Source organism: Choloepus didactylus, chromosome 22, assembly GCF_015220235.1.
Source record: "Choloepus didactylus isolate mChoDid1 chromosome 22, mChoDid1.pri, whole genome shotgun sequence".
Lineage (NCBI taxonomy): Eukaryota > Metazoa > Chordata > Mammalia > Pilosa > Megalonychidae > Choloepus > Choloepus didactylus.
In genome coordinates this window covers 22964207-22976459 of record NC_051328.1, presented here as the reverse complement: position 1 = coordinate 22976459, position 12253 = coordinate 22964207, and the positions used below count along the sequence as shown (strand labels likewise).

The 12253-nt window shown below is 42.7% G+C and overlaps 1 protein-coding gene across 3 annotated transcripts in view; it reads right to left on the bottom strand.

Moving 5' to 3' along the window:
• DUS2 (dihydrouridine synthase 2) overlaps nucleotides 1-12253 on the bottom strand; it is a 59980-nt gene that overhangs the window by 20924 nt on the left and 26803 nt on the right. For 2 of the 3 annotated variants that reach the window (XM_037816369.1, XM_037816370.1), the window contains exons 3-5: nucleotides 7457-7502; nucleotides 916-1007; nucleotides 53-96 (exon numbers count right to left, since the gene is read on the bottom strand). In XM_037816369.1, coding sequence (XP_037672297.1) covers nucleotides 53-96; nucleotides 916-1007; nucleotides 7457-7502 — 182 coding nt within the window. The remainder of the gene's footprint in view (nucleotides 1-52; nucleotides 97-915; nucleotides 1008-7456; nucleotides 7503-12253) is intronic. The other variant, XM_037816371.1, reaches the window with a different exon arrangement.

Here is a 12253-nt window from a genome sequence, read left to right as displayed (position 1 = left end):
CCTCACAGCCCACAGGAGAAGCAAAGGCAGTCCCAAAGAGGGAAGAACTTACACAAGCCTGGCCACAGCAAGGGCTCGCTCTGGGTCTGAAGTCCCCTGGAAACACAAGAGGTTGTATCAGTGACTGCCCTGACATAGATACACATGTACAGACAAACATATACCCACGCAAGCCATGCACACAGATACAGGTCAGTAAATGGAGTCGGCTGGCATTCTCTTAAATGGCCAGTCCACTGTACCAGTGTACTGCCAGAGGAAAAATGTGGACCTTGGCAGGCTAGAAAACGTCACCAGTGCTGTGATTACTTACTGAATTTTCCTCTACCGTTTTATGATGGAATTTTCAAACATACGGAAAAGTTGAAAGAATTTTATGGTAAACATTCATATACCTACCATCTAGACTCTACGATTAACATTTTCCTATATTTGCTTAATCATATGTCTAAATTTTTTAAATTGTTACCAAATTTTTTTAATTGTTACAATTTTTAAACATCATTGAGGAGCTACTTCTAAAAAACACCAAGAAATGCCCAATAGAGGATAGAGAGAAGAGGGAGATGGGGTCATCAGAGCCCTAATATAAATCCTAATTTCTCTTGGGGAAACCTAATTTCAAAAAAACAAAACATACAAAAAGTGCCAAAAATATGTTCCTATAATTAAGTAAATTCAATTTGAGACTGGAGGCATGTAGTAGACTGCTATAGCTTGATTCCCATAAACTGTCTTCACTTATGTAATCACTCAACAGCAGGTCTTTGAAAAACATTAAAGCAGAGTCTTTAGGAAGGTGCCACTCTGCAATGTGACCCAGGCATTAAACACTGGCCTGGGACAGGGCACTGAGTTGGGAAACCCCAGGGGATGTGTGCACTGGGGAGGGCTATCAACACTGGGATCTTTTACCATCTGGAAGATGACCCTAGTCTGTTCTCTTTCACAGGTGCGGAAGACTACTCGGTCGTCAGGGGCAACAAAGTCCACTGTGCTGAGCACGTCTGCAAGAAAACACAAACACACAGGCAACCCAACTATGAACCAAGTTCAACCTAGCCTAATCCCTGGGAGAACATACAGCAAAAGGATCACCTTGATGGGGAGAAAGGGATCCTAGGGGTATACTATTCTTAGAGAAATTAGTGTGCACAAGGGAGGCTTCTGAGATGCTGATGATGGTCTATTTCCTGTCATTGGTGATGGTTATAAGGTTGTCCACTTTACAATTATTTGTTAAACAGCACATTTGTGGGGATTTTTTAACTTTTATTTTTTTATTAGACTGTTTACAGAACAACCATGCATAAAATATAGGATTCCCCATACCACCCCACCACCAATACCTTGCATTGGTGTGGGACATTTGTTGCAACTGATGATAGCACATTTTTATAACTGCATTATTAATTAAAGTTCATGGTTTAACTTAGGGCTGTTTGTGTAGTGTAGTTCCATGGATTTTCTTAAAATTTTTATTCTATTTCCCCTTTTAATCATATTCAGATATATATTTCAGTGCTATTAATTGTCTTCACAATGTTATGCTACATCACCATCATCCATTACCAAAACTTTTCCATCATTCTAAACAGGAACCCTGTACATTTTAAATTTTAACTTCCTATTGCCTATCCCCACACCATCCCTGGTAACCCACAGTCTAGATTCTGACTCTATGAGTTTGCTTATTGTAATTGTTTCAAATCAGTGAGATCATACAATATTTGTCCTTTTGTGTCTGACTTATTTCACTCAACATGATGTCCTCAAGTTTCACCCATGTTGTCACATATGTCAGGACTTCATTTCTTTTTACAACTGAATAGTATTCCATTGTAGGTTGTTCCGGTTTCCTAATGCTGCCTTTTCGCAAAACACCAGAAATGGATCGGCTTTTATAAATGGGGCTTATTTGGTTACAAAGTTACAGTCTTAAGGCCATAAAGTGTCCAAGGTAACACATCAACAATTGGGTACCTTCACTGGAGGATGGCCATTGGCGTCCGGAAAACCTCTGTTAGCTGGGAAGGCACGTGGCTGGCGTCTGCTCCAGAGTTCTGGTTTCAAAATGGTTTTCTCCCAGGATGTTCCTCTCTAGGCTGCAGCTTCTCTCCAAAATGTCACTCGCAGTTGCTCTTGGGGTGTTTGTCCTCTCTTAGCTTCTCCGGAGCAGAAGTCTGCTTTCAAAGGCCATCTCTAAAATGTCTCTGTAAACTGCAGCTCTTCTCTCAGCTCCTATGCTTTCTTCAAAGTGTCCCTCTTGGCTGTAGCAAGCTGGCTCCTTCTGTCTGAGCTTGTATAGTGCTCTAGGAAACTAACCAAGGCCCATGCTGAATGGATGGGGCCATACCTCCATTGAAACTATTTAATCAGAGTTATCACCTACAGTTGGGTGGGTAGCATCTCCATGGAAACACTCAAAGAATTACAATCTAATCAACGCTAATATATCTGCCCCCACATGACCACACCAAAGAATATGGCTTTTTCTGGGGGACAATATATATGCAAACCTACACATAGGTATATACCACATTTTATTTATCCATTCTTCTGTTGAGGAACACTTGGTTTGCTTCCATCTTTTGGCAATTGTGAATAATGCCACTATGAACATTAGTGTGAAAATATTTGTTCGAGTCCCTGCCTTGAATTCTTTTGTGTATATACCTAGTAGTGGGATTGCCGAATTATATGGTATTTCTATACTTAGCTTTCTGAGGAACCACCAAACTGTCTTCCAGAGCAGTTGAACCATCTTCCATTGCCATCAGCAATGAATGAGTGTTCCTGAGGAAGCACTATGTCTTTAAATCTCCACTGCCTCCCACCCTGTCCAGGGAGGGCTGAAGCAATGGCTGCTGCCCCCTTTGTCAGGACAAGGTTGAAACAATGGCTGCCACTGCCTTAGGGTAAGTTCAAACAACAGCTGCCCTCAGAACCAGGACCCAGAAATCCAAATTCACTAATCAAAAGCCACAGTGACCAGTCATGCTCACCCCCCTGTTCTTGGGGAAGAGGAGTTCTATGTCCTTTTCTGTCACCAGCCGCCAGCAAAGGACTGGACCCCATGACTGCCTGCCACGAGAGTAGGGGATGGGCACCAGTAGCCACCGCCCAGAGAAAGCAATTTACTGTGATTTACTGTAGTCTATCAGCCTTTTCCTCCCACACTTCCCTGGATGCTGCACGTTATTCTTCTGGCCTCCAAAGGTTCCAAATAGTTGTTTCAGATAGTTCTTGTCTGTTTAATAGTTGTTTTGGTAGAAGGACTGAGTCCTGGAGCTGCTTACTCCAAACTGTCCCGGAAATTCCCTCTTGAGTATTGAATGTTTATGTTTTATGCACTTTTTCTATAAGATTATTACTTTTCACAATTTTAAAAACATTGGGAGACAAATGCCTCTTTGTTGCTCAGATGTGGCCCTCTCTCTCTAGCTAAGCTAGCTTGGCAGGTGAAATCACTGCCCTCCCCTCTACGTGGGATCAGACACCCAGGGGAGTGAATCTCCCTGGCAATATGACTCGTGGGAAGGAATGTAGACCCGGCATCGTGGGATGGAGAACATCTTCTTGACCAAAAAGGGGATGTGAATGGAAATGAAATAAACTTCAGTGGCAGAGAGATTCCAAAAGGAGCCGAGAGGTCACTCTGGTGGGCACTCTTATGCACACTTTAGACAACCCTTTTTAGGTTCTAAAGAATCGGGGTAGCTGGTGGTGGATACCTGAAACTATTAAACTACAACCCAGAACCCATGAATCTCGAAGACAGTTGTATACAAATGTAGCTTATGAGGGGTGACAATGGGATTGGGAAAGCCATAAGGACCACACTCCCCTTTGTCTAGTTTATGGATGGATGAGTAGAAAAATAGGGGAAGGAAACAAACAAACAAACAGACAAAGGCACCCAGTGCCCTTTTTTACTTTAATTGTTCTTTTCCACTTTAATTATTATTCTTGTTATTTTTGTGTGTGTGGTAATGGAGGTGTCAGGGATTGATTTTGGTGATGAATATACAACTATGTAATGGTACTGTGAACAATTGAATGCACAATTTGTTTTGTATGACTGTGTGGTATGTGAATATATCTGAATGAAATGAATATTAAAAAAATAATAAAAATTAAAATAAACAAATAAAAACATTGGGAGAAAGTGTGCATACATTGAACATTGTCTATGTCACAGATTTGCCCCAATTTTCCTGGAAGATGTCACTCTGAAGATCAGCAAAGGTAACATTTCTTAATTAATTATCATGTGCCTGGTACCATGAGCAGACATTTACTATATTCTCTCACTTGCTCTTCATAATGATGCTCTACAACAGATATTTCTATTATTAGCACTCAAAGAAGAATGCTACACAAAAGTGATAGACGTAGGGAGGGGCAAGGTGGCAGCATAGAGAGGAGTGGAATTTAGTTAGTCCCCTGGAGCAACTAATAAACAACCAGGAACAACTAGCAAATAATCTGGAATAACTGCTGGGGGACAACCATGACTGTCCACACATCGTACACCAACCTGGATTGGGTGGAGTGGCTGAGATCGCAGCATAAAATCTGTAAGTAAAAACTGCAGAACCACGCCGGGAGACCCCTACCCCCATGGCAGGCTGAGCTGAAAAACCTCACTGTGTCTCCAACCAGCAATCCCAGAGCAAGCAAATATAGCTCAGCCCAGCTCCAACTGGGGTTTTAATTAACCAGTGTGGACTGCTGAATACAAGCCACAAACATAGCAAACCCCTAACAAGCAGACAGAGGTTTTTAGTGACAACTGACCTTAAAGAGCCAGAAGACTCCCGTCTTCCGGGAGGAGGAGCCCAGACATTGCTATCTCTGGCCAATGGGAGAGACTGTGGGGGTGGTGGACTGGCTCTGAAATGGGGCTTTCTTTCCCTTTTTCTCTCTCTCAACCTGAGTGGCTCAGTGGAGAGAGCCTCAGCCATTGTCAGTTCGCAGTGCTCTGACCCAGACAGGGAGGGAGATAACAGAGTCAGAGAGACAAAGGAGTTATTCAAATGCAGACGATAACTCTCTAGAGGGTGTATCTTCCCTAAGAGGAATGAGGTGGGGCTCAGCTCTACTGCCGGCCTTCCCTTCAGAACTCATACCTCAGAGCCTGGGGGAAAACAGCCAAAACAGAAACTAGAGGACCAATACCTCCTTACACCAGTTGGGAGCAACAAGCTGAAAGGCACCACCTGCTGGGCAGGTCAGGAATAGCACGGCAGCTAGAGGCCTCACAGCAAAGTCTGTCAATCTCTGAGACACACCTTCAGGGAGACTTCAAACTGAATATAACCCCATTCTGAGATCTGAACCCATTCTGGTCTGCGAAAATCTGATTGGGGTAACCAAGGAAACCAGACGCCTAGACAACAGAAAACTACAAACTACACTAGGAAAAACAAAGATATGGCCCAGTCAAAGGAATAAACTTACACCTCAATAAATATACAGTCGAGATATTGTTACACTTTAATGAAACAATCAATTAAAGATTTTCAAAGAAATATGCTAAATCAAATCAAACACCAAATCAACAAGTTCAAGGAAGATATGGCAAAAGAGATGAAGGATATAGAGAAAATACTCGGTGAACACAAGGTAGAAATCAAAAGTTTGAAAAAACAACTGGCAGAATCTATGGAAATGAAAAGCACAACACAAGAGATGAAAAACACAATGGAGACATACAACAGCAGATCTCAAGAGGCAGAAGAAAACACTCAGGAACTGGAGAACAAGACACCTGAAAGCCTACACACAAAAGAACAGATAGGGAAAAGAATGGGAAAATATGAGCAATGTCTCAGGGAACTGAATGACAAATGAAGTGCATGAATGTACGTGACATGGATATACCAGAAGGAGAAGAGAAAGGAAAAGGGGCAGAAGCAATAATAGAGGAAATAATCAATGAAAAATTCCCATTTCCTTTGAAAGACATAAAATTACAGATCCAAGAAGCGCAGCATACCCCAAACACAATAGATCTGAATAGACCTATGCCAAGACACTTAATAATCAGATTATCAAACATCAAAGCCAAAAAGAGAATCCTGAAAGCAGCAAGAGAAAAGCAATCCATCACACTGAAAGGAAGCTTGATAAGACTATGTGCAGATTTCTCAGCAGAAACCACAGAGGCAAGAAGGAAGTGGTGTGAAATATTTAAGATACTGAAAGAGAAAAACTGCCAACTGAGAATCCTATATCTGGCAAAATTGTCCTTCAAATATGAGGAAGAGTTTAAAATATTCTCTGACAAACAGACAATGAGAGTTTGTGAATAAGATACCTGCTCTACAGGAAACACTAAAGGGAGCACTAAAGACAGATAGGAAAAGATAGGAGTGAGAGGTATGGAACACAATTTTGGGTGATGGTAGCACAGCAATGTAAGTACACTGAACAAAGATGACTGTGAGTATGGTTGAAAGAGGAAGGTTATGAGCATGTGGGACACCAGAAGGAAAGAGGAAAGATAAAGACTGGGACTGCATAACTCAATGAAACCTAGAGTGCTCAACAATTGTGATACAATGTAGAAATATGTTTTTACATGAGGGAGAACAAATGAATGTTGACCTTGTAAGGTGTTAAAAATGGGTTGGTATTTGGGGGAAAAATACAATCAATGCAAACTAGAGACTATAGTTAACAGAAAGAAAAGTGACTGACATGGCAGATGAAGAACATATCTATATCAAGAGCTGTTTTGAGAATTAAATGAGATCTTTAACGCATATAAAGCAGAAATTTAAGAAGGTGGGGAAAAAGTGATGGCAGTAAGGAGTCTGAGGTACACAAATGTATACAAATAATTGAATACATACAACTGTATATGAAAGAATGCCACAACTCTAATCAAAGCAGAATCAACCTCATCAATAAAGTATATGCAAAACCACAATTCAAAGCTATCATTTCCATTAGCACAGAGCTTAGGTGTGCAAAGTACTTACATGTACGTTGCATGTACTTTATCTTATTTGACCCTCACTCCTAACTCATGATTTTAGTAAAGCAGGGATTATGATTTTCATTTCACAGATAAAGACACTGAGGCAGAGAGGAGTCATTGACTTGCCCAAAGTCACATGGCTAGTGAATGGCAGAGCCAGAACCAGCCTAAAGCCATCCTGACTCCAAGGTTCCCAGGGTCTCACCTATACTATGAACCAGAGCAATTTCCTTGCCAGCAAGCCTATGGATGGAAGGCATCTGGAGCCTGTTTCCCACCTGGCTTTTTGTCATGATATGTAGAGAACAGTGATTGCTCTCAAGGAAGCCTGTGATCCACAAAACCACAGGACACAGACAAGGAAGGAGAGCCCTGTCAAGACACTGTCACTCCCAGGCACAGGCAGTGACAGCGTGGCTTAGGCCCAGCTGGCCACACACGTCCTCCTGAGGTCAGAGATGCACTCACCATTGACAACTCTCTTGCACTGAAGCATCTTGAGGTCGATCAGCTCCTGGAGAGGAATCAGAGAGCACCTGTCAAACCTGGGCATGGAGGTCCCTGGCACAGGGAGGAGGACCCTCACTGCACTGTTCATGGGGACCACTTGACCTGTCATCCCATTACTAACAACAGTTCACTTTTTGGGGGACATATAGAGTGTCCTCCGCCCCCAAGCACAGAGAGCAGAGGCCTGTGTAAATTACCCTCAGTCAGCTGTTCTTCCCAAAAATGTTGGAGATATTTAGGGACCAAAAAGGGTGAGCCACTCAGGGAGCCAGAGAGAAGATAATGGCTCAAAGAATGAATACCTGGACACTTCCATCACCTACTAATTTCAGCTCAAGCCCACCCCCTCAAAGAGCCTCCTACCTCACCCCTAGGCAAAGGACAGGCAGTGAAGGGTTCCCAGGAAATGCCCAAGGACAAGACTGGGACCACTGAATAGAAGAACAGGGAGGAAAATCTGAGAGCAATACAGGGAAGAAATGGCTAAAACTCCAATTCCATGTGGATCACACTGTGGGGAAATGAAAGATCCCCTACTCTGGACATATATAGCCAAACAGACTCAGGAAAGAAAGGAGAAAGGGATTTTTCAAAATCAGCATCATAAAAATGGAGGGAAAGCTCATGTTGCCTGAAGGATTGAAATTCTGTAACTCCTAGTGGGAGAAAAACTGTTCTGTTTTGGTCAGTGATCATTTCAGCAGACATGGGAGACTAATCAGAAGAGCCAGGAACCTGTCCCACAGCCCAGCTCATGCTCAGGGATCCTGAGGGTCCCAAAGGAGACAGGAAGAACCTCTCACTCCTGGTGCTCATCCCCATACCGACTTCCTATGAGCTTCAGGGAGCCACAACCCTGATCACATGGGCAGGGTAGCCCTTGTTCACTCTCATGGGGTGATAGCCAAGGGCCCCCATGACACCCATGGGACTCCCCCCAGCACACCCACCCTTAGGGTGCTTCTGTGGCTACTATCTCCAAGTCACACTTAGGTCATTGACAATCTGAGGGCTTCTGGGCCTGACCAAACAAATAACACCACCAAGCAGTTTGGACACATGGTTGGCATCCAAAGCCCAAAAATCAGCGTGGCATCCAAAAGGATGGGCAGAGCCCAGCACAGAGAACCTGCAGCAAATGACCCTGGTTTCAGGGCCAGACAAGAAGGCAAGCAGACAATCGGGCAGCCTGTGTCTATAAAAAGTCCAGCCACTGGCTGCACTTCAGCTAGGATATGAGCAGGGAAGCAAGGCAAGCCAAGCCCTCTCTCGGGTCCCATGCCTACAGTAAGTTGTCCTCCTTGGGGTTCCCAAAGCCTCCCAAAGGACTCCCTGAAGACGATCCTACGTCCACACAAAGCTGGGCTGTGAGGACCAGGCCACATAGACTGAGTCTCAGGAGGAAGAGTTGAGGCGAAACGGCCTTTGAAATGTTTTCTTTTATTCTCTTCCTCCTGACTACACCAAAAGAGCCCTTAGGGCATGGATAGTTTTTAATTCACTAGCATCTAGATACTACTAAAACTCACTAAACATCTGCTAAAGCCTGGTTCAAGACTGTTTATATAGCAGATGTTCAACTGCTTGACAAGTGGATGAATTAATTTAAACTGGCACTAATAAAATCCCAAGTATGCCTGCCCACCCACACAACCCCAACGCAAACTTTTATCAATTTTATTCATTTTAGTTAGTTCTATGAGTACAGTGTTTTTTCACCTTAATGAAAATATTGCTTTTCCATGTGATAGTTTACCATCTGTGCTTCTTCATAGTAAATTGCTTTTTACACCTATACAAGTTGTTCAAAAAACAAAAATCTATTTTTAGACAAATTGGATATTAGTTTTTTGCTGTCTCAATTACCACAAATATTTTTCCTACATTATCATCATTTCCAGAATTTTTATTAGATAGAAGATTTTATTTTTATGGAAGATACTACCCCTAACTGTGCCACTAACAATGCCCTCCAGTTCCTAAATATATCTCCATTAAACAGGTTAAGAATATGATTTTGTTTTCTTTCTTCTCCTTAAAATTCATTTTGCTTTTTAATTCCTCTGAAAATTAAGGAGATTTATTGGTCACTTTTTTTCCATAAGGCTATCCAATGTTCTGAACAGCATTTAACTGTAAAGTGTCTTACTTATGGGTTATTCTTCCTTCTGTCGTAAGTTCCTGTATCTGAAATGTTTCCTGCTACTTTCAATTCCTGCATTCCACTTGGCTTGCTTTCTCTGTCTCAGCAGATCATAACAGCTTATTGCCAGTGCCTCTCCATGCTATCCTTCCACTCTGACATATCCAGATACACTCTTTTAGTCTCCAATTTGGTTAAGGGGTCTTTGCTATGTTCCTTGTTTTCAGAAACACAAGAATACTCAAATTGAAAAATTGTACGTTTCTCCCTCAAAAAAAGTCATTCCCCAAATGAATTACCCCTTCTTTCTCTTATTTAAGGGTCCAAGTCTGCCATGTTCCAGCACTTCATTAGGAATCACTTTCTAAATGCAAATTACAAATAAGTGGCTCAAGAGCAACCTGACAAAGATGAACAGAGCCCAAATACCCTGGAACCCAATACCACTGACATAAAAGAGGAGAGCAGTATGGGAGAGAATCAGAAGCAATGAGAAGTCAGGTTTGCCAGAAAATGGAAAAATGGCTAGAGGCCAGACCACAGCATAAAGCATAAAAGACAAATGAATAAAGTAATAATTATAAATCTGTATTGATGAAACAGTGCATAATGATTCCATTTATGTGACAATAACAATAAAAAAGGAGAGGAAGAAATGGAGCTATTTAGGAGTAAAGTTTTTTTGTATACTATTGAAATTAAGTTGGTATTAATCCAAACTAGGTAGTTATAAATTAGGACAGTAATTGCAATCCTAGAGTAAGCATCAATAAAATAATTTAAAAATATATAGTGGCGCGCCAGCCTTCCGCGTGTTTGGCTGGACGCCCCATCTTGCAAGATCGTAAATAAATTCTTTTCTCCTCCAGAACCGAGAGAGCGTTTATTCCCTTACAGGTACCACTTTATTTCCGACAACTTGGGGGCTCGTCCGGGATCCAAAGCTTCGGAGGGGGACCCCCGAGGTGGACAAAGGGAAGGCGCGCCCCGCTGATTGAGCGGTCTCGGACTCCGCCATTGGGGGCCCATCTCCGGCAGCTAAAGGGCCCGAGACCAGATGCTTGGATCTGCCGGTTGTGGATGAGAAAAGGGGGAAAAAGAAAAGGCCTGCCTCTGGTTAACCAGGCAACTCCGTGCACGGACCAAGGTAAGGAAAGAAATATTATATTACCTTGGTGGTTAAAGCATTCTGAAAGTCTGGGGCTGATCCTGAGGGAAAGATGCCCAAACAAGACTCAGAATGGGGACATTCTGATGAGCCTAGAGCTGATCCTAAGGGAAAGATGCTCAGGCAAGACTCAGAATGGGGAATAGAGGCAGTCAGCTGGCTGGGAATAAAGGGAAGGGGGTACCTTTAGGGTCCCCGGGGAACATTCCTCTAAATAATCCATTGGGAAACATGTTAAAACATTGGGCTAAAAGTAATTGGACCAAGGGAAAGGGTAAAAGAAAATGATCAAATATTATTGTTATGTTTAGACAAAAAAAAAGAAAAAGTCATTTTGCTGCCAAATATATTCTGGCCAAAATATAAGGCAGATAAGAGTTGGCTTTCTACAAAGTGTTTGAGGCTGAGGCATCATGGGATATGCAACTTATTCTCAAGTTAAGGAAAAAATAGAATGAACAAATTACAAAACAAATTGAGCAAAATATTGACAGCAAGTCAAGCTGGGTAAAGTCTGTGTGTGTGTGTGTGTGTGTGTGTATAGGGTATTCTCTGTACAAATCCTGTAACTTTTCTATAAATTTGAAATTATTTCCAAAAGAAAGTTTTAAAAAAGGCATCCATTCTGTTAATCTGGGCCTTTTAAGAACATTGGCCTCTCCCTGGATCCTGCTTATTAAAAAGCGTACAAGTCTAATAGGTACATGTCCCCTCATAGACAGGGCTGCTGGACGGCCCATTGTTCTTATGGAATAGGGATAAAGATGTGACCTCTGGGGCAGTCCTGGAAAACTCCGGTCAATACAGCAGACCCTGGTGGAGAATCAGGACCACCATCCTCATCTTCTGTTAGACTGGCTCATCCTTTCAACACCTCTAGGGGTTGAGGGCTTTGCAGGGCTTTTAAGAAGGTACCTGCATGTTTGACAAGTCCTAGGTCCTACACTAGGTCCTGTGAGACAGGTGGGATGGTTTACTATCTAATCACATAGATAGGCTTCTTCATGAGAACCAGACAAGATCACCCACACAGCTGGTACACATACACTCCAATGCTGGCCAGGCCGCTTCTCCTGCAGAGCAGCTCTGGATCCACCAGGGGGCACCACTCACCACACTGTACAATGCCTAGTATGCAGGATCCAGTTCCTGCCATCTACCCAAGACAAGCAGGAGCCTGGCTGCCTGCAGCCCAGTTCGGCTCTCTACAGGGGTTAGGCCTGGGTAGAAGGCCTAAGGTCTCCTTGGGCAGAGGTTCCTTTGTTTGTCTGTAAGCCACACTGACTTTCAGAGTAAGAGCACATTAAACAAAGCCAAAGGGTTTTAATCAGTATTTCCTCTGCTCCAAACTCGAGCAGAGACCTTAAGGGAAGGACTGACTCTGGTTGTTATGTTCACTAGGAAAACCAAGCTTTGCCCAATTAGAAGGGCCACATTCTGAGTC